The following is a 21,323-nucleotide window of genomic DNA, read 5'->3' on the forward strand; positions in this document are numbered from 1 at the left end:
GTTGGAAGGCGGAGACGCCATTTTGGTCCATGTTGTAAACGTCGGATAAGCGAAGCCACGTTCTTTTTTAAGGTCACAGAAGACATTTTTATCTTTTTTGTTTTGTTTATAGCATTAAATATAACACAAAAATGACTAAAGCTTAGCAGGTTAAGTGTTTATGTTGAGCTGAACGTGTTTGCCAATGCCATTGACAGCTGGTCGGCAGGTGCCGCACGGCGGAAGTAACGTTAGTCGAATTAACGTTAACGGTTTTAAAATGCAGCACAGGCAAATGTAGTACCACAGTAGATGTCTGTGTAATATAATTTGTAGAATGTTTTTATTTACTACATATTCCTTCCCATAAATGTCGTTAATTTGAACCATTGTGCCGTAAAATGTCCCAATGGTTGGGTCACTTAGCTATTACTTTATTTTGGAAATCCAGCCACCGGAAGTATTATTTAACGCTTAACTGTGGTTACACATCAGCTGTACGTTACATGCGAGAGGAATACTGACCTAATTAACTGTACAAGGGACAACAACAACGACGAAACATCACAGCGACCGAATTGAATGCCATTTTACTTGTAACTGTAAGTCATTGTACACTCTTCTGTCTTTAATGGTGTCGTGCCAATTATCATTGAAAACGCTCAGGAAGATCCGTGATCCTGCACGGTGTGTAGCTAGTGAAAGAGAGATGCCAGCAGCTCAAGGTGCCTTAAACAGAGGCGATCCCGGGATTATACAGGTGAAATACCTGTCTCAGTGCTTGCACGTCTGTAACGCTGTGTCTTGTAAGAACGAAACGAAGATCAGTTAACGTTACTAAATACGAAGTGTCATATTGACTCAAGCGTCCATCGTTTGTAATGGTGTGATAGTGCAGTGGACTGCGCAGGCTGTATATAGGCCTTTTATTAAATGATCTGACAGCTTTAGACATTTTTGATTTGAGTAAACTCTGACTGTTGCTTTCAGGTTGGTAAAATACATAATTCACCAGCCCACCATTTTGGATGAAGTCTCAGATATTATCTCAGCAGTGGGTTTACTCATGCATGTCGTTTAACTGAAAGCCCTTCATTCATGCAGTCAATCTTACACTTATTTGCACTTTAATCAGTCAGTTAATCCCTACTCTGCAAGAACCAATCGTTTTTATGCTTAACTAACAATTATTTTCATGATTGATTTTTCTTTGTTATATTGTTTTCAATTCATCATTTACTTGCTAAAGTACAAGTTATAAATGCCGACTCAGGCCACCAGAGCTAGTTTTAAATTTTTAATATGAAAATGGTAGACATTCAGGTCTTTTGTCTATGGGAGGCTTTAACAAGCAAATGTTTGGTAGATGGCGTTTATATTTTATATTGATCTGTAAATCAATTTGTTTTCAGTTCAGTTAAGTCTTTATTTTCCTGCCTGGGGAATTTGACTTGTAGCATCATGAAAAAGAAACTCATCCATCAGTAAACAGAATGAAAACAATCAGTAAGAAATAGTGACATCCAATAGCAGTAAAAGCAATAAGTGACCGCAATAACGGAAAGGATCGGGGAAAACCAAGAAGTAAGAACAACTTAAAAGTTAAGAAAAGGCATACAAATGTGAATGTCTATTGCCAACACTTTATACTGTTTATGATATTCCTGCAAAGCAAAACAATACAAAGAATCAGAAAAGGCGACTAAAATGTATACAATTATGATGCAAAAACTATGTAAGTACAAGGAGATTTTTATGAGAAGTTAGAGACTAGTAGCGTGTGTACGTTTTATACGGTCCAAGGTTTTACTCAGTTGTAAGTGGCCTTATTGTGTAATCAATCTTTTTTAACCTACTATAAATGATGAATGAATGAAGGATGTTTTCTGTAGTTGTCACAGCAAAATGGGAGGGTTATTATTATTTGGTTGATTTATTTCAAAGACTGTGCCTGGGAGAAAACTAATAACAACTTAATTGTCCTTCCCTGTAGCAGCTAGAAGAAACTGTGTGTGGGCCTTGGTACCATTACAGAGAAAGCTCCACCAACCTGTCTACCTAGAAGCTAATACAGAGCTGACAAGTGTGCTATTGACTACTGCAACTGAGAGAGAGGAAGAGGAGGAGGAAGAAACAGCCAGAGAGAGAGAGAAAGAGAGAGAGAACTTGTCCTCTCTGGCTATAAGGGGGTTTTTGGTCACAGAGATCATTGTTTTTCAGAAGCTTCTCAAGGGAAAAGTAGGCTAGGTATTGAAATGTCGCTAATGGCTGAGCTGTCATCAGCCAAGGTGACTGAGTGCAGTAGTGCACTACTGGTGTGGCACACACTGAAAGTCACCACCGGCCATTAGGCATTTGAGCAGTAAAAAGGCAAATCTTCAATGTTGTAGATTGAGGAGGAAAAACGTGACTGGATCCCTCAAATTGTTTGTCTGGATTATTTTTACCTGGAGCTTTCTTTCTTTACTCTGATTTGGTGGCTGATTTCGAGAGAAAACCAAGCGCAGGAGGACTAATGACTGTTTGTGGATTTGGGATTTACTGAGCTGTTGATTATAGCACAGAAGGAAGCTGCTGGGGCTCAAGCGTTCATGTGCAGGAATGTAGATTCACATATGGATGCAGACCATACAGGTTTGTGTCAGCAGTTCATGTTGTGTGAGTGTGTGTCTGTGTGAGAGCTTGTGATCTTTGCCTGGTGATCACAACTTTGTTTTGGTTTTAAAACAGCATCTTTTTAAAGTGTATAACAGCAACATTAAACTTTTAACAGATGTAATACAGTTATAACAGACATGTTTATCATCTTAGACAAAAATGTCTGCTATCATAAAATAACAATCTTAACTAGTTATATGCTATCTTGACATTTTTACAAAGTAGTAACTCTGAAAAGAGTATCACTATCTGCATGTCTTTAAAAATTGTCAAAAAGTAATAACAGCATTATTTCCAACCATATGGTTATATAGTGTCTAGCTAACATCTACACACTGTCTGCACAGCAGATGCTTGTGAAAGTTGCGTGATTCATTGCTATATTGCCCCATAATAGTCTCCTGGTGAGACGTTGGGGTGGAAGAGGCTTCTCACGTCTTGAACACAGTGTCCCAGGATTTGTACTGTTCACTCCCCCTTTTTTTTTTTTAAGCCCGTTCTGCTGAAAGAACTTGCAAAAAGTGAAGAAAGTGCAGTATTGTTCTTTTACTCAGACTCAAACTCCATGCATTCCTCATCAAATCATAAGTCAGACTTCCTGAAGTTTTACTTTACTTAAAAGAATTTACTTTTGTACCCCAAGACAAAAGATTCATAAAGCAATACATATTGTTTAACCATTCTCATGAAAGCAGTACAGCAATCTGCATCTTGCTCCTTTTTTGTGACTCATTCAGCAAGTTAATTATTCATCAGCATGAATTTATTGTCATCACTAATTACGTTGGAATGAGAAACTTCCTAATCACACTTCCTGTAGGAAAGGACATTAAGCGTTAGGAAGTTACCTCAGGGGCCTGGACGGCCTGTGACTGTGTCTTGAACATAGTTTAACATTTACAGTTAATTCATTGGATGAATTAGCTTTTTATATTCTATACTTATGTCCCTAAGAACTTAGGAGAGGGGTAGAAATGTTTATTTTTTTGTATATAGCAATCCTCCAAAGTGTAGTATTCCCAGATATTAACCACTACTCATTTTAACGGTTGTTATGAACATACAGGCTGGGTAATAGGTTGCAATACTAGAAGACTAAACACCATGGCAGACAGATTGCATTTTTTATATTGTTGCATAAGTGTTGAGATATGCATTCAGCTAATTAAGAAGGACTAAACACCTGTCATAGAAGTAAATATTCTTACCTTTTTTATTTCCTTTATCAATTTCGTGTTGCTTTAACTAATAGTGAAAAAGAGGGAGCTCACAGGATGGTGAGTCATGTTATACCACTAAACTGAATTATAATTTTTTTCCCTTCTTCCTCTGTTTTTGATGATATAGTGTTTGTCATTACCATCTTTTAATGTTCAGATCAAATATGGTACATACACGTTTTTGTAAAGGGAAGTTCATTTAAGTAACATTACTAGTCTTTGCTCTCCCCAAATCCTGTTTTTTCCACTTATGCAACATTAGCAAATTAAGGGCTCTGGTCTCTCAGTCAGAACTGGAGATGCTCATCCATGCATTCACTTCCTCCCGTATTGACTATTGCAATTCACTCTTCTCCTCGCTCAACAAATCTGTCCTTCACTGCCTGCAATCCATTCAAAATGCTGCTGCTAGGCTACTTACTAGATCAAACAGGCGCACCCATACCACCCCTCTACTCTGCTCCCTTCACTGGCTTCCTTCCTTCCAATTCAAAATTCTCACCATAACCTATAGGGCTCTACATGGTCAGACCCCTGCTTATCTTGCCAACATAATTCACCTACACACCCCCTCCCGGTCTCTCAGGTCTATCAACCAAAATCTGCTATCCACGCCACACACTCGTCAGTCACACCCAGACTCTGGAATCCTTTGCCAACCAGCATTAGTTTTGCTGAGAATGTGGACTGTTTTAATGGACAAGTGAAGACTCACTTGTTCAGGCTAGTTTTTGGGTAACCTCTGTCTTTTATTTATTGATAAATGTATCTGTTGTATTTTTACTTTATTGTATTCTTAGACTATTTTTCTATTATGTTTTTTTGTCCATGCACATTGGAAAGCATACATTTTACTTACTTTCTTACTTTAGAATATCTCCAGTTGAGGGGTTGGAATTTTATTTGCATAAACATTGTTATCAAGTTAATGTGTTATAGGTTGTTTAAATTATTTTGTGTTCAGTGAATTCAATTCCACGAAGGCCTATTTGTTCACATGTTTGTTCATACCGATATGAATGATATTGAAGGATCCACATGTTAAATGTTTTTGTCTTTTTCTTGCACTCTGTAGTGTTTTGTGTGAGCAGCTGAGCCTTTGAAGGCCCCAGAGACTGCCATGTTGGATCTCTTCCTCAGAGTGCTGGTGTTGACCTGCCTTCACCCGTCACCTCACAGCACTTGGCTGCCAACCTAACTCCTCGCTCCCTCTTTCTTCCCGCATCTTTTTCTTCCACCACCTGGCTGGGAGAAAGGTAAATAGGGCGTGGTTGCAGGTTGTAGTAGTAGGTATGCTTCATTACATTTGTGCAGGTATTGAAATAAACCATCTGTACGTTCAGTTGGTTAATTGGATTGACAGATGTTATTTCTATAAGGAGGGCGAGACAGACCAGACTGTAATGGTTGATGAAATGAAAAATAACCTTCAAGCTACATTTCTTCTTGTGCAGTCTCAGTATGACAGTGAAGGCTTTTTTTAACTAATGTTCTCAGTATACCTTTAGTACTTTTATATTTAGGGTGGCATGGTGGCTCAGTGGATAGCACTGTGGCCTCACAGCAAGAAGGTTTCTGGGTTCGAATCCCTTTCTGTGTGGAGTTTGCATATTCTCCCCATGTCTGCGGGAGTTTCCTCCAGGTGCTCTGGTTTCCCCCACCATCAAAAACGTGTAGATTAGGTTCTCCAGTCAGTGCTCTTGATCAAGGCACTGGCTCAGGTCTGGAGTTGGTGCCACTGCTCCCCTGAGGGATGGGTTAAAATGCAGATAATGAATTTCACTACATTAAAGTATAGTACCCTTACCTTACTTTCTTCGAAAATGATCTTTATATGAGGTATTAATGAATACATTTAATAATAATTTGTCAGGATCCCAGCATGAGTTCTTGTACACCGTGCAAGGTATTGTAAATACACCTACATGCTTTGTTGCTGAGATAAGAAGATTGACACCACTCATGCTTGTATGGTAAATATAAGGGTACAGCCAGCAGCCAGTTAGTTTAGCGTAGCTCAAAGACTGGAAACAGTGGGAAACAACTATTCCTTTTAATGTTTTGTTATTTAGATATTTCACTTTGTTCATTTAAGTGGCCCACGTCTGTTGTAATGGTAATATTAAAGCACACTAACTTAGTTCTATTTCCTTTTTCTAGGTCCTTGTTCCTTGTGGAAAATGTCCTGTTCACACCACAAGCTGCTCACCTGGAGCTTACCTCACCTCCTCCTACCGCTGACCTACCTCTTGGTCTTGGCTTCTCCTGCAGGTAAAACAAACCATTACCCTGAACTCGATAGGCAAAGCCACCTGTGTTGACACAGTAATGATAAGGAAAACTCGCATCTGTGCCTCATCTCGGCAACGATCTGCACCGTAAAGTCACACACCTCTGATTACTCAGGGTGGGTCTTCATCCTTCTTAGATCTTATTATGATACTTGGATGGTTTTAGGTTGCTAGTTGGTGTTAACTATCCTTGTAATCGGAGGTAGAGAGATAGAGGACTGTTGGCACCCCTACTGTGTGTGAATGTGTGCCTTCTTTCTGATGCCACTCCACTCAGTGGGTTACAATGTGGAACAGGACAATAGGGGCTCTGTGAGTGGACATTGTGTGTGTTTGTGTGTGTGTGTTGAGGGGTGGGGGACAGAAGAAGAGTGGACAAGGGGTGGGATGACTAAACCGAGGCCAAAGGGTCCTTTCTCAAACAAACTATAGTGCTTTTGTGTGTGTGGCAAGACCTGTTTTTCCAAACTTGAGTTACACTGATGTCCCATAACGTCAACCTTAGCCTTCTTGTTGCCATGGTAGCAATAGTTACGGGTATAGCACTGTCTGAGCCCCAATAACTGTTTACGGCCTTGTCATCAGCAGGATAAGCTCTCAACTGACTTACCTTGCACTCAGCTCAATCTTATCCTAAAATATCTAAAAATAGTGTTGCTACCGGTGTTTATAGAACACCAGTGTCAAAAGTGCCTATATGGAAATGTTTAAGATTTTAATAAATCTAAACCCATTTTTTTACCCAAGTTATTGCTAATGCAAACCCAACATTTCCTACTGCTGCTTTTTCACATTAAAAGCATTCAACTGGTGAAACACAGGGTTGTTTTGATTGTGAGGCAGTCAAAGGAAACTTGGTGTATTCATCACTAATGTAAGCGCTGACAGCAATCACTCATCCAAAATGCGTCTAGAAATGAAGACATGGGCATTTTAGAAATCTTTGTCAGTATTAACTAGCCTGATGCATGTAAACATAAAATTAACTTCAGATTTTCTTGATGCACTGTAAAGCAAGGGATTATACATAATGTTCATTAAGTCTAGTAGAACTTGTGCTGTATTCATTTACAGCATCTTTCCAAATGTAGTGGACAAAAGGGGCTACTAATAAATGACACGACTGATCATTACTTGTTTGTGTATCTGCATACAAACTATGGATTTTATCAGCTTCCGTCGACCACTTAGAACTGCAAGACAAAAATAAAAGTGTTAAGTTCTTTTTCATCTGCAGTTTTCTTAATTCACAGAGTGACTCAGCAGTTTTCCTTTTTCCTGGACTGTTATTCAGCTAGTTTGGCTTCTGTGTCTGTGTGAACATTCATTTAATTAGTGGTGAAATATAACCTCCATTTCTCCCTGTTGTTCCTCAATGGGCCTCATATATATATATATATATATATATATATATTTATATTTATTTATTAAATTTGTTGTAGGGAAAGGTCCTGAGAAAAGTCTACGTCAGATTCATGACGTCTTAAGCCGCAGAATTGTTTAAATCACTAATTATTGGATGGGATGGTATATTAGGTAAGGTATATTTAATTTAAAAGACCATACTGCTTTGTAAAATAATGAAAATAATTATTACAAAGTACATAAATGATATCAATTTTATTGTAATTTAAATCCTATAATATTATTGCAATGTAGTTGTGAAGAAAGTGAAATAATCAATTATTTAGCACACACATGTCAGCACTCAAATATGCTTAAGAGTGCTCTTGAGGGTGCGTAGATTGTGTTATTACCTAAGAACAAATCCCAAATAAGAAAACCTGAATGAATGATATGAGTCTAATATTGTCTGACTCATTGGGTGGTGTTCGTGCATTCTGCATACTGTGCTTTGGGTTTTAATCAGTGTCTTGTTTTGTCAGGGAAAAGCCTCACTTCCTCTCTTTGCTGCTGACTTGGCTGACTGCTCAAATTGCGGCTGCATGTCGGCTTTTCTGAGAAATGTTCAGTCAAAGCCTAATCTGTGAAAAGTCTCACTGTGGGTTTCACTTTGCCCCTTTGCTTTCGGCAATGCCAAGAGTACCCAACAATGCCCTGATTGATATAAACAAGTGGAAATCTTGAAAAGCCTGGGAAGCGCTGCCCGGTGGCGGATCCATGATGTCGCCTTTGGCAGATCCTTTTGATCAAACTACACGCTACACAAACCCCTTTGTAAAATTTCTCTGCCAGGAAACCAGTTAATAACCTTCACCAGTTATCCTCCCTTTCACCCCTATTTTATTAACAAACTTCCATCCTTTTCTTTTAACTGTGGCCCTGTTGCAAAAGGTAAATCATCTATCCCATTGGATTGTAGTTTTTAACATCAGTACAGTACATCATTGCTTTCTCTTTCCTTCTGTCCCCATCCAGGTGTGTCAGCAAATCTCTGCCGGGTGACTGGGGGGGTACTGGGGATTCACTGGAGCAGCATCGTCAGCATGGGTTGGCACTCTCTGGCAAAAGGGAGAGGCGGGGCAACATGTTGGGAGTCTTGCTGCTTGATTCCCAGCTGCAACGCCGTGTGGAGCCTCGGCGGGCAATGTGTGCTTCTCAGCTGCTCGCAGAATAGGGGCTGCCCCATCACCACCCTGCCCCAGCCCCACCAGGAGTCCCTTGGCCTCCTTCAGCTGCTCTCAAAGGTATAGAGAGCAGCTAAAAAAACACAACTAGACTTATTTAACCTTATGACTTATGACCACATTTCTATTGATTAGGCTTTTTCCAGATGGTTGTGTCATTGATTAGGGTAACAGTAAAAAAAAATTAAGCTTAAAAACTGCATTTTTGCTATTTGGAAGATTCATTATCTGTTCAGAAGTTTTGAGCAGAACATATATTGTCTCACAATCCAAGCTAGGGATGCGCATGATCGATACTTACCTTATTAACTGGATCGTGTATCGGCCAGATTCAACCGATCCACATAAATAAATACAGTTAGTGTCATCATAAAAATCTGTGTTTCTGCTTTTAGTTACCTTCATTTAGTCTGTGTGTGTGTGTGTGTGTGTGTGTGTGTGTGTGTGTGTGTGTGTGTGTGTGTGTGTGTGTGTGTGTGTGTGTTTTATTTTTCTAAAGTATTTTTCTTTTCTGTAACTTTACTTTAAGAGTCCTGTTGTCACAGCAAGACGTAGAAGAGCTCGTCGGGCACAGCATGCAGGAACGCCAAACACAGGACAGCTTAACAGCACGGTAAGTTCACAGAAAATTGGCTATTTTTTAAACTTTATATTGATCTTTGCATTGTTTGCCTGTAGCAGATGCTGTTAGCAAGTCTTACATAAAAAGAATGCCAATGAGTTATATGCAATGAGATACACAGAATTTTAATTTGGGTAAAAAGAGAGCACTGAAACTGGATCAGAAATTGGTATCCTTCAAAACTACAGTCTTTAACTGTTTCTGCAGGAAAGTCCCAAACCGAAAACAGCTCGCCTATCTCCAACAGTACCCAGCACCATCACACTTCTTCAAACAGCCCAAAAAAACCTTAGCCAGTTAGACAATGGGAGTGCAGACATCGCTCCTGCTCCATCACAGCAGAACTCAACGGACACCGTTAATACTGCCGCGTCTTCCAATAGCAGTGATGTCAGCACACCCACAGCCACAGCTGCAACTGCTACCGTCACAACTCCAACACAAGCTGGTAAGGAAGCTAATATTTGCTGCAGTTGGTGTCAGCGATCACCTATTTTCAGCTCGTTCATGTGTCTTGTCTTCATTTATTAATTATGAACTACTAAATAATGTAGCAGCACTGTGGTTTTGCAGGCTTCACGCTACTCTCAGGTCCTTTCTTTACTTAGATTGGTTAATACATCGTTGTCCTTTTAAGTTTGTATTTTTTTGTCACACACCCACAATTTGCAATGGATCCTTTACTGTGCAGTCTTTGTCTTTGCTGGAGCTGATGTTTGAGAAAATGAAGATGTACTTTGCCCACATACTGTATGGCAGACTGCTCAGATGTTATTTCTCCCAAAGAAAGGAACATGTGCTTTGGGTGTGAAGCCAAATAAGTAAACAATAGGAATGTGCTGAGATATGCTGGGCTTCTACAAACAGGAATAACTCGTATGATCTGTTTGTCCTCCCTGAGAGACAATACCGCCATTCAACTGGTATTCATTCAAAAATGGCAACAGACAAAACATTTCATGTTATTACTGATAAAATAGTTTTAGCTCTTTTAACTAACAATACTGTTACTAGAGCAAACAATAGCTACATGAGCTAAACACAGGTCAGTTGCATAACTAGAGCCTGTGATTCTGAAAGAAAACCTCTCACATTCATAGTTTGATTAAAATGTACACATCATGATCAGTTTACTAGTAGGAGTAGGAGTACTCAACCTGTGAGAACAGTTGCATAACATTTCCTGTGGCTCTGAAGTGAGTTTTGTGAAGTCTGAGAAAATAACCCTGATGATGTCATTAGGGTTATTTTTTTAGTTCATCAGTTTGGGCTTGGAGACTAGAGCATTTTTAACAGAAAGCCTGTGTTACGAATTGAGCTGTGGAATGGGTGACATACTGTTGGTGTTTACAACGGAGGGTCTAGTGAATAGAAACTATTGCGTTGCATTATGCGAAATGTCAGATCAAGGATTCTTTGGAGCTTGATCCATGCTATGGACTACAATTCAGGATATTTCAACCTATGCTGCATCATTTTTTGTTTTGTAGATGCACAACAGTTAAATGGAATATACCACATAAGGATGTGCCGAAGGACTGTATTACATCTTGCTGTAAATACACGTGCACATAATTGCTTTTTTATAATTTCTCCTACCTGTCTAACAAGGTAGAATATGATATTCAAATGCATATGTGTAAATTTAGTAACTAAGAGCAACGCAGGAAAATAACGTGGTCTCTGTCCCACTTGTACATAATTTTTTCATTTATTCACCCAATAGATGTGTTGAATACTCCCCTCTCAGACCAGTTCCTGTCTTTTGGTTGCCATGCTGCACTTTTGGCATCATCTCTGATCCTCTGTTGTTTTCCACGACAGTGAGGGAGCTGGTGGTGTCTGCGGGAGAGAGTGTGGAGGTCACGTTACCCCGCAACAAGGTCGAGCTCAACGCCTTCGTGGTCCCACCGCCCCCAACAGGTAAAACTAGGGAAATATTAGATAAACTGTTGAAATTCATTACCTGGAAACTTGTTACACACTGTTAGTAAATGTCATTTCAGCAGTTTTCTGCAGAATTTCAGTCATTAATATGTAGCAGACTGTTATTACACATGGAGGTTGAGTTTCTAATGCCTTTTCAGTGTATAAATGGTACAGAGTTATCAAAACCTTCCTTCTGGAAATATCTGGAAAATAAATTTTTACTTGAATGTATTCTCATTGCAGACCGTCATTTTGCATGTTGTGATATTTTTGGTGTTCAGCAATAGGCTGATGAAGTTCAACCTGCTTGACAGTTGCATTCCTGAGTCACCATCAGCATACTGTTTATTAAACTTGCTGAATAGTGGCCGGGTTGGGGCTTGGGTAGAGCAGGCGCACATAAACATAGAGGTTTATGCCTCGACGCAGAGGTCCAGGGTTCGAATCCGACCTGTGACGATTTCCTGCATGTCTCTCCCCTTTCTCACCTAGCTGTCCTGTCAATTAAAGGCGGAAAAGCCCAAAAATAAATCTTAAAAATAAAAAAAAAACTTGCTGAATACTTGCCAGAGAATTTCAAATCAGGACTGGCAGAAGCTTATACAGTTACCAAGAGTATACACGTCATCATTTTGTTAATCTCTTGATCCCTCCTCGACATGCTCTAACGATCCCAGAATCTCTCATCTGGAAATGATCCTTATCTGATAGATTTGAATTAAATGCATGAGCAGGTTTGGTTTCATTTTGCTACTTCTTTACAGAGACAACCTATGCATTTGACTGGCGTCTGATAACTCATCCCAAAGATTACAGTGGACAGATGGAAGGGCAGCACAGCATGACACTTAAACTCAGCCAGGTACAGATCCCAGCCCTCATATTCATGTTCTGCTAAAAATAAAACATGCATCTGGAGCTCTATTGAATGTATAAACAGACAATTCCAGTAGTGTGTAAAGGACACAGATTGTCTCAAAAAGATAATGTCCTCATTCTGCTTGCTTGACTTGCTCTCTCTCTCTCTCTCTCTCTCTCTCTCTCTCTCTCTCTCAGCTGACTGTGGGCCTGTATGAGTTTGAGGTGACGGTGAACGGGGAGGGGGCTCATGGAGAAGGTTACGTCAATGTCACAGTCAAACCAGGTGAGGATGACTATGTGAAATCTCATTCATGTTGTGGTGATCTTAGAAGTTTTTTGCAGGGGTGACGGTTTATGTGCCCCCTTTCGAAATGGCGTGTAATATTCCACATGCTAATTCTAATTAAGCTAATGGCTCTTCTGCTGCAGTAGGTCTTTAGAAGGTCATTTCTAATTTTAGTTTGATGGTGTCGTCTTTCCTAACCGTCAATGTAGATAATGTAAATTATCAGGAATCAGTGCACAGTTTTGCCTTATGTTGACTAAATAAACTTGGATGTTATTGCTGCAAGAGAAGCTGCTTTCCCCCCCACACACAGTTGTATTTGTGACTTTTGCCAAGGTAGCCACTGACTTGTGCATACTGCCTCAGTCACAAACAGCTGATGCACAGCTCCAGTAAGTGTGCTAATTTCTTGTTTTCCACCTGATAGAGCCACGGGTAAACAAGCGTCCTGTTGCCGTAGTTTCCCCAAAGTTCCAAGAGATCTCCTTGCCAACCAGTTCTACAGTCATAGACGGCAGCCGTGAGTGTCCCACATGACGCACACACATACACCAACATATTCAACATCAGCAAAAGAGAGAGACCTTGTACATAAAATCTGTACCTTTTCCTCTCATGCTATTAAATGTATTTTACTGCCCATTTTCCCCTGTGCCCCTCCTTCCTTCCTTGTCCTTACAGAGAGCACAGATGATGACAAGGTGGTGGCGTGGCACTGGGAAGAGGTTAAAGGTCCCCTGAGGGAGGAGAAGGTCTCTGCCGACACCCCCGTCCTCACCCTCACCAACCTGGTGCCTGGGAACTACACATTTAGGTAAAGATGGTCTACAACCATGACATTGTTTTAATTTTGAGAGGTCTCAATGTTTCATATGTATTTTTAGATAAATATTTTGCAAACATCCTAATCAAGAATTTACAAAGAGAAATAATAAAATAAAAAGACAATAACCTGTTAAAGCCTGTTTTCTCCGAGTCTATCAGATGAATGGCGGGCTTAAAGTTACTAAAATTCTTACTAAATGTAAATCAAACATGTTTTTTTTGGTTCTAAGGTGAAATTATTTTGAGTTTGCCATAAAAATGATGTATTTAACCTGATAAAAAAACCTTTCTCAGTTTGACAGTGACAGACTCAGATAGAGCCACAAACTCAACACAGGCCACCCTCACAGTCAACAAAGCCAAGGACTATCGGCCTGTGGCCAACGCTGGCCCTAACCAGGTCTGAAGTATTTTCTATCGTCGTCGTTCTGTTCTTTATTGCACCAAACCAGTGCACTCCTGGTAACCAATAGCTGGCTGTTCTTTTGTCTAACTTCATCCAGGTCATCCAGTTGCCACGCAACTCCATCACTCTGTACGGCAACCAAAGCACCGACGACCATGATTCCCTGTCCTATGAGTGGTCCCTCAGCCCTGAGAGCAAAGACAAGGTGGTGGAGATGCAGGTGAGGACTATACATATAATAAATTGTCATGTTTCAGTTTATTTTTCCTAGGCTAAGAGAATCATGGTTGACGTTGGCATCCTTTTGCTCATTTTTAGGGCGTACGGACGCCGATCTTGCAGCTGTCAGCTATGCAAGAGGGAGACTACACCTTCCAGCTGACTGTGACAGACTCGGCTGGCCAACAGGAAACCGCCCAGGTCACCGTCATTGTGCAGCCAGGTAAGCGAAGGGCAAAGGGCTTCTGTTTATGCCACCTCAGCACTTGTGAATTGCGTCTTCAGTAAAACGTTGAGAGGAATATTTAGTTAATCAGCTGCTGAGGGCATTAATTACGTTCCTTACAACTGTCACTCTTTTCTCGCTTTTTTGATAGTCATTAACTTGAGTTTGTTAAGCCTGTTTGTTCAGCTGTGTGCACTTATGCCTACACACTAGAATTAAACCCTTATCTTGATATTTCAGGTCCTCCTCCACTGTATTCAATATGCCCTGTGTCTTGTTTGACCCTACTCTATGCAAATATATACATGAAGTGTGAAGAGTATACTGAGCAGCAGTACATAATGTAGCTGTATTTATACTTGGCCTATATGTGTGAAGCTGATGTCACTACTTCAGCTGCTTTTAGGAAATTCTAATTGCTAAACCTTTAATAGCATTTTGACTCAGTTAATGGGAGGTGTATGTGGCTGCACATGCACATTCAACCGGATAAGCACCTTGTGTAAACTAGAATGCAAACACGCACTGGCACGATAGCCCGGTAGAGTTTGAACAGGAGCTGCTATGTGAACACACATGTCAACCATTTGAGAACCAGTGAGTGATGATATCTGAAAATAAGTGTAGTGTGTTGTTAGTCAGAGTTTGTAATTTGAGGTATTTCAGAGCAGCACTGCTGTTCTTTGATAATACACTTTGACCGTTATGTATCAGGTTGTCCTTTTTATATTCTAGTGGGGGTGTTTCTGAAATTGTTCTTTCCTTCTCAGTCTTTCATTTTTTGAATAAATCACAATCACTTTTCTTTCTTGCCTCTGATTGAAATATTGGTACATCTGTCAAACCATTCATTTTTCAGACTCTGATTTGGATAAAAGCTGGAGAAATGATGCAAATTGACCCAATTTAAGTGCAGTATTTCATAGTTTGAAAGGGCTTTAATGCTGCACTATTGATTCCATTTTGATGATAGTTGAAGGATGATGTGCTTTTTTACTTTGCATTGGTTGTGAAAGAAATGTTTCACGCGGTTTTCACTGAAGCTCAGAGGACTTGACACCAGACACTTTTGACAGCCATTAGCCCACTTTATTTTCAATTTTCATGTAGGTTGTAAAATTGAGATGTATTTTTAGTTTACTCACCCTTGTGTCACTCTCACTCTCCATCCTCCAGAAAACAATAAGCCACCAGTAGCAGATGCAGGACCGGAGAAAGAACTGACGCTGCCTGTTGATCGAACCACTCTGGATGGCAGTAAGAGCAGTGATGATCAGAAGATAGCCACCTACCACTGGAAACAAACCAAGTGAGTCAGACTTCTGTGCATGCAGTTTGTATTGGCTGCAGTCTCCAAGGTAATGAAATAACTGAAACATAGTTAGATATAAGCTTCATTGCAAATACAGTATAATACAGTTTAATTCAAATGTACAAAATTAATTGGTTTAAAACCAAACTCTGTTTCAACATATTTTTCAGTGTCATCAAGGTTCATCTATCCATCTATAGTAAATTATCTTTCACACTCTGTCTTTTGGCCCGTCTGTCCCTCCACCAGTGGTCCTGATGGTGTAAAGATTGAAAATGCAGATGGTGCCGTTGCCACGGTGACAGGTCTTGAGGTTGGCACGTACGAGTTTACGCTGACCGTAACGGATGATAGGAAGCTGCAGAGTAGCGACACTGTCACGGTCATCGTCAGAGAAGGTGTGTATTTTTTTTTTTGTGTGTGTGTGTGTTTGTGTGTGTGTGTGTGTGTGTGTGTGTGTGTGTGTGTGTGTGTGTGTGTGTGTGTGTGTGTGTGTGTGTGTGTGTGTGTGTGTGTGTGTGTGTGTGTGTGTGTGTGTGTGTGTGTGTGTGTGTGTGTGTGTGTGTGTGTGTGTGTGTGTGTGTGTGTACTAGCCTAATCCTTCTCTCATAAGCAAAAGAGCTGGCTGAGTTTGGAGTCTCACACACACACAATTCATGTTATAATCCCATCATTGTGTTAAATTCTAAATTCTGTGTCATTTATAATGTTTTTCCACCAGAACTGGACCAGCCTCCTGTGGCTCATGTTGTGTCGAGTCCATCCATCACTCTGCCTGTCAGAACCTGCACGCTAGATGGATCTCACTCCACTGATGACAAAGGTGGAGTCAGCTACCTGTGGACGAGAGATGATAGCAGCCCTGCCGCTGGGGTGAGACTGGCCATGGACTGAATAATACAAATGATTGTTGTATGCTCTGATGTAGTTTATAATAATTCATGGTGGACAGAATATAAAACTATAAAAACTGTAAACGACATCAGACACCCACTGTATTAGAAAATGCAAAAAAACCTAATAAAGATTTTAACCATAGACTGTAAAAGATTTTAACACTTCTTTGTTATATGTTCCAATAGGATGTACTGAACAACTCTGACCACCAGGCGGTGCTGTTTCTGGGAAACCTGGTGGAGGGGAAGTACGGCTTCATCCTGACTGTAACTGACAGTAAGGGACAGACCAGCACTGACAGAGGCACAGTGGAGGTCAAACCAGGTGATTTAAACAGACTGACAAAACTGTTGTTTTATTACTCTCTCTATATCATTGTGTTTGCTCTATCCCCATGCCACATACTGAACATTTTGTCAGGGTCATTGAAGGCTATTTTCAGGAAAAGTGGATACATCAAAAGTTAAATTACTGCATTTTTTATCATGTAACACCTCCTAAGAGTTATTGGATTTTAATTTTGCCTTCAAACAAGTCTTTGCATGCAAATAGTTTTCACGCAGCAAGAGACTCAACAACCAACAGCAGAAGGTTGAGCAGGTCAATGTGCAGCATACGGTGCACAGACACAAACACAGCCAGAAACTAATCCATCACTTGGTGCTCTGGCCTCTTTCCCAGATTGCAGAGTGTCAGATGGGTTCTGTCTCATGTTTGTCTTCTTGTTACTTTTTCTTTCCCATTACACCCCTCCATCCATGTCTCCTTAGTGCTTTATTCTCCTTTATCACCTTTTTTAAAACTCTCTGTTTATCAGACGTATGGAAGCGTGACCTGGTGGAGTTGGTGCTGGAGGTCTCTGTATCCCAGGTCTCCCACCGTCAGCGAGACATGCTGCTGCGCCAGGTTGGGGTTTTACTGGGCGTGCTCGACAGCGACATCATTGTGCGAGAGATCAGTGCGTTTAATGAGCACAGGTGAGTCGTTCCGCACATTTTTTTTGACTTTTGTCTGTCTGTCTGAAATCCTTTTGAATTTGTACTTTTACATCTATTGTATGTCTGAATGTTTTCTCATATTTTCGTCAAGCTCACATTCTTTTATTATAACCCCAACCTGACTTTTCAAGTGTAAACCTGGTAATGAAACATGAACATAACCATGTAAAATGCTAGAATGAGGTTTTCTTGATTTGGCTCAAATGGTGACTATGACTATACAAGTAAGCATTCTTCTAAGTAAATAAGCAACTTCTTCCTCCCTCCTCAGTACTCGTTTGGTCTTCCTGGTGTCAGGCGGTCCAGGGCGCCCTCCTCTGTCAGGCCGCAGCGTTGCACTTAGCCTACGCAACAAACTGCGCAAACAGAAAAATGACTTTCTCATCTACAAGGCCCGACGAGTGGATACAGTCAGTAAGTACCTGACAAATATATTTTGTACTTTATTTGCCACATGGGTTTTACTTGCCACAGGCAGGTCACAGCAACAGAGCAGCTTTGACCTCTTGACCTCTCGAACCTAAGATAATGGTCAGATAATGACAGGGAATATGGTTAGGCTCAGAGGTTAAATCGCTAAGATTTTTGAGCTGTCGTTACAAGTTATATCTTATCCGTCTTGACGCTTTTTCTCTTGACTCTGTGGCGAAACTTGCATACACCAATTGTAGCTTTATGTTCTATTATATACATGTGGTATGTTGTTGCTCCTTAGTTCTCTCAGTCTGTTTTCTGTAAGATCATTGTTTAATAATCATAATAATACATCGGATTTATATAGCGCTTTTCAAAGTCCTCATCAACATATAACCCTCAAAAAAAGGTTTTGAGGGCCTTTTTGAATGCTGACAGTGTGGGGGCATGTTTGATGTGATTAGGTAGAGAGTTTCAGAGAGAGGGCCTGAGAACACTAGTTTCGGCACTTGGTCCTGGAAATTTGCAGGAGGTTGGCATCAGCAGACCGGAAGCTTCTGGAGGAGGTCAGAGAGGTAGGGGGGAGCCAGGTTGCTGAGGGCTTCATGGAGTAGAATCTTGAAGTTTAACCAGGATCCAGCAAGTTGGAAATGGTTCTGGTAGTTATTGGGGGAGTCAAGTCCAGAACGAGTCCAAGGTACTGGTGCAGGGCTTCATGCTGGCTAACACAGAGGATAGGTCAGATGGAGAGATTTTAATGAATGATGAAAAGGTGCAATCTTTCTGCAGTGGGGTCAGGTTTGCTTCAAAGCTCTGGTTTCATCTACTGTACACTCTGCCGCTGTCCTTCCTCAGTCTGCCAGCTGAACTGCTCCAGTCACGGCGATTGTGACTCATACACACGGCGTTGTGTCTGCCACCCTTTCTGGATGGAGAACTTCATCAGAGCTCAGCTCGGAGATGCAGAGAGCAATTGTGGTGAGATAAGATGAATCTTAATTGAATATTTTAGTTTGATTACTGCATCAAATGTAATGTGGCAATTCTTTTTTCCAAACACCACAAAAGACCTCATATGGCTTTAATCTTCTCACATTTTCATGCCCTATGTATTTTATTACAAAGTAATGACATTCTTTTCTTTTGTGTGTTCTTTTGTGTTTTCAGAGTGGAGCGTACTCTATGTGACTATAGCGTCATTTATGATTGTGGTTGCTATAGCAACAGTTGTCTGGGGAATGGTGTGTTGCTGCAAAAGGTGAGCACAATTTTTTTAGATCAAATATTGTTATGACTTTTACTTAATGTCTTTGGACACAGTATATGCATAATGTTCTTTTTTTCTGTATTTCCCCACATCTTTAACTACCAACTCATATTTGGTGTTTTTTTGTTTATTTCCTGAAAGGCGTAAGAGCAAAGTGCGTAGAAGCAAAAGCAGGTATAAAATGCTAGAAGCTGATGAGCAAGACAGTCTGGAGCTACAACCACCCAGAGCTGGTAAGACACACATACATATACACCATCGCCACCATTGTAATTCACTGTTGCATGTTAGCAGCTGCGAATCCCAGGTGAAATCTCAAAAATGTAAACTGAAATTCACAGAAATCATACAGATCAGTAAGTCACACACAGTTTACTGCTCATACTGCCATTGAGTGATGCTTTATGTTTAAAGGATGCTAAAAGCTGTTTGTATTTAGTATTTTAGATAAAATAAAACTACCTGTTTAAATAAAGGACTAAATAAATCATTCTGCTTGGTTCAGGTTTGACACAGCATCATTTTAACATCCTACTGTTTTTTTCTATTCTCCTTCTCCTCCCCCACCTGGCTCCTACCAGCCCGCATTAAGCCTGTGCCCGCTCCTACCTCCTCAGCTCTCATGCACTCGGACTCTGACCTGGACAGTGATGAAGGGCAGGGCGGGGTCCCATGGACAGAGCAGGAGCGCGGGCATCTACTGCGGCCCCAGAACGGCTCCCTAAGGAACGGGCAGGGGCCGGGGAGGGGCAGAAAGCAAAGAGAAGAGCTGCTATAGCAAGAGAGGAGGGGGGAGCTCACTGCTGCCCTCACACACACACACACACACACACACCACATACACACACACACACACACACACACACACCCACCCCTCCTCCAGCTGTCACACCCTCTCTGTTCCTCACTTCCTGTTTCTCTTTTGTTGTTCTTCAACACAGAAACCTAAAGGAAGGGAAAGAGAGAAAAACCAGGCTGGAAACATGTTGTCCCACTGTCACAGAAAGAAACACCACTGTACTGACATTTCCCTGCTCCCACACTGAGCCACTATGGAGGGAAAACAAGCTACCATTTCGCTGAGAAATAGGGGTGAGCACTGTGTTTTGAATGGTGTAAAAATATAACATAGACCCCTATTATTTAACACAGAGACATAAAGAATGTACTGTTACCCCTCTTACTGTTGGCACATGAAGTAGCCTGAGTAATACTTGACCTTCTGGATAAAAAAAACTCAATGACAAACCAGCCACTTGACATGCTCACACCTTGCCTCTTGTAGACACGCATGTACGCACACAAAGAGGTCGTATTCACACAGTTCCAGGTCAACCTGATGCTACCAAACTGCCATGTAAAAACCAATGGTTAACTCTGATCTGAAGATTTTTGTTAGTGAGTCCACAGTTGAGATGGTGACTCAATGGAAAGGAAAAACACAACCAAAACAAGAATTAACAACTGCAACGGACTCTCCAAATTAAAAAAAGAAAAAAAAAAAGTGCATGAAGAGTTCTGGTACAATTTGATACTGGAATGATTGCCTGCATGTTTGTATGTAGGGTGTATGTTTGGATTTTTTTCTGGCTGCTGTGTCAAAAGATGTTTCCTCAGAGCCATTTGTATGTTTTTATTTCTGTTATTAACTTGTGAAAGAGTCACAATGTTATCAGAGGCAGAAGATTTTTTTTTTAAAGAAACACCATGCTTATATTCTAAAGGTTTCTCTGGAAGAAGTCGCTGGGACACAGTGGAATACACAACGTGAACTACTTTGGTTGACGGAGACAATAACGAGGAGAAGTTGACAACACAAAAAATGGGGCCGCTTCCTCCTTCACCTCAATATTCATTAACTTAATGACTGCTTGAACCATGAAGACCACTTAGGTTTTTATTGTGTGTGTGTGTGTGTGTACACACACACACACATACCAATAATAAAATATATATATATATATATATATATATATATATATATTACAAACAACCTTCAGGCTGTGATTAGATGTCGATGCACTTTGATTTCATGTCTGTCAACTTTGGTTTCATTTTGTCTCTTGTTGGTTGAAAAGGGAGATCTTTAAAGGTTAAAGTTGGAATGGTTCAGCCATAAAAAAACAGACTTGACTGCATTCAAAATGTATACAGTTTTTAATATCTTTGACTTTAAAAATGAAAGGAAAGGATATAGCAAATGTGAATGCAGCTCATGTCCAGGAGCACCTCAGTAATTGTAACATACCTGTAGGCCTGAAATGAAAAGGATGGTGTAAATTAAATGTGTGGCAAACTGGGACACTTTTTAATCCTTTGAGTTAA

General features: G+C 40.5%; 1 protein-coding gene across 4 annotated transcripts; it reads left to right on the forward strand.

The window, feature by feature from the left end:
• Positions 1–428: 428 nt before the first annotated feature.
• kiaa0319l (KIAA0319-like ortholog) lies at positions 429–20,916 on the forward strand. 4 transcript variants are annotated; one of them, XR_005641202.1, is made up of 25 exons: positions 429–581; positions 4,933–5,113; positions 6,018–6,128; positions 8,528–8,796; positions 9,266–9,349; positions 9,566–9,806; positions 11,183–11,281; positions 12,052–12,149; positions 12,344–12,431; positions 12,862–12,954; positions 13,116–13,248; positions 13,554–13,659; positions 13,763–13,885; positions 13,984–14,107; positions 15,287–15,419; positions 15,672–15,820; positions 16,144–16,295; positions 16,505–16,643; positions 17,137–17,296; positions 17,589–17,731; positions 18,587–18,709; positions 18,899–18,989; positions 19,140–19,231; positions 19,580–20,090; positions 20,723–20,916. XR_005641202.1 is itself a non-coding variant. In XM_039819992.1 (24 exons), the coding sequence occupies exons 3-24, from the start codon at positions 6,038–6,040 to the stop codon at positions 19,774–19,776; spliced, it is 2,928 nt and encodes a 975-aa protein (XP_039675926.1). In that variant the 5' UTR covers positions 429–581; positions 4,933–5,113; positions 6,018–6,037; the 3' UTR covers positions 19,777–20,533. The 4 variants fall into 4 exon arrangements, 3 of the variants coding, with proteins under 3 accessions (XP_039675926.1, XP_039675928.1, XP_039675927.1); XM_039819992.1 differs by lacking the exon at positions 20,723–20,916 and having other exon boundaries at positions 19,580–20,533; XM_039819993.1 differs by lacking the exons at positions 429–581; positions 20,723–20,916 and adding an exon at positions 2,233–2,613 and having other exon boundaries at positions 19,580–20,533.
• Positions 20,917–21,323: the final 407 nt, after the last annotated feature.

This window comes from Perca fluviatilis, chromosome 13 (genome assembly GCF_010015445.1).
Source record: "Perca fluviatilis chromosome 13, GENO_Pfluv_1.0, whole genome shotgun sequence".
NCBI classification, from domain to species: Eukaryota; Metazoa; Chordata; class Actinopteri; order Perciformes; family Percidae; genus Perca; species Perca fluviatilis.

Coding starts and splice junctions, on each gene's coding strand:
- kiaa0319l (XM_039819992.1), top strand. CDS start 6,038: ATGTCCTGTTCACACCACAAGCTGCTCACCTGGAGCTTACCTCACCTC. Junction 12,432..12,861: donor CAATGTCACAGTCAAACCAG/GTGAGGATGACT, acceptor TCCACCTGATAG/AGCCACGGGTAAACAAGCGT. Junction 16,644..17,136: donor CACAGTGGAGGTCAAACCAG/GTGATTTAAACA, acceptor TCTGTTTATCAG/ACGTATGGAAGCGTGACCTG.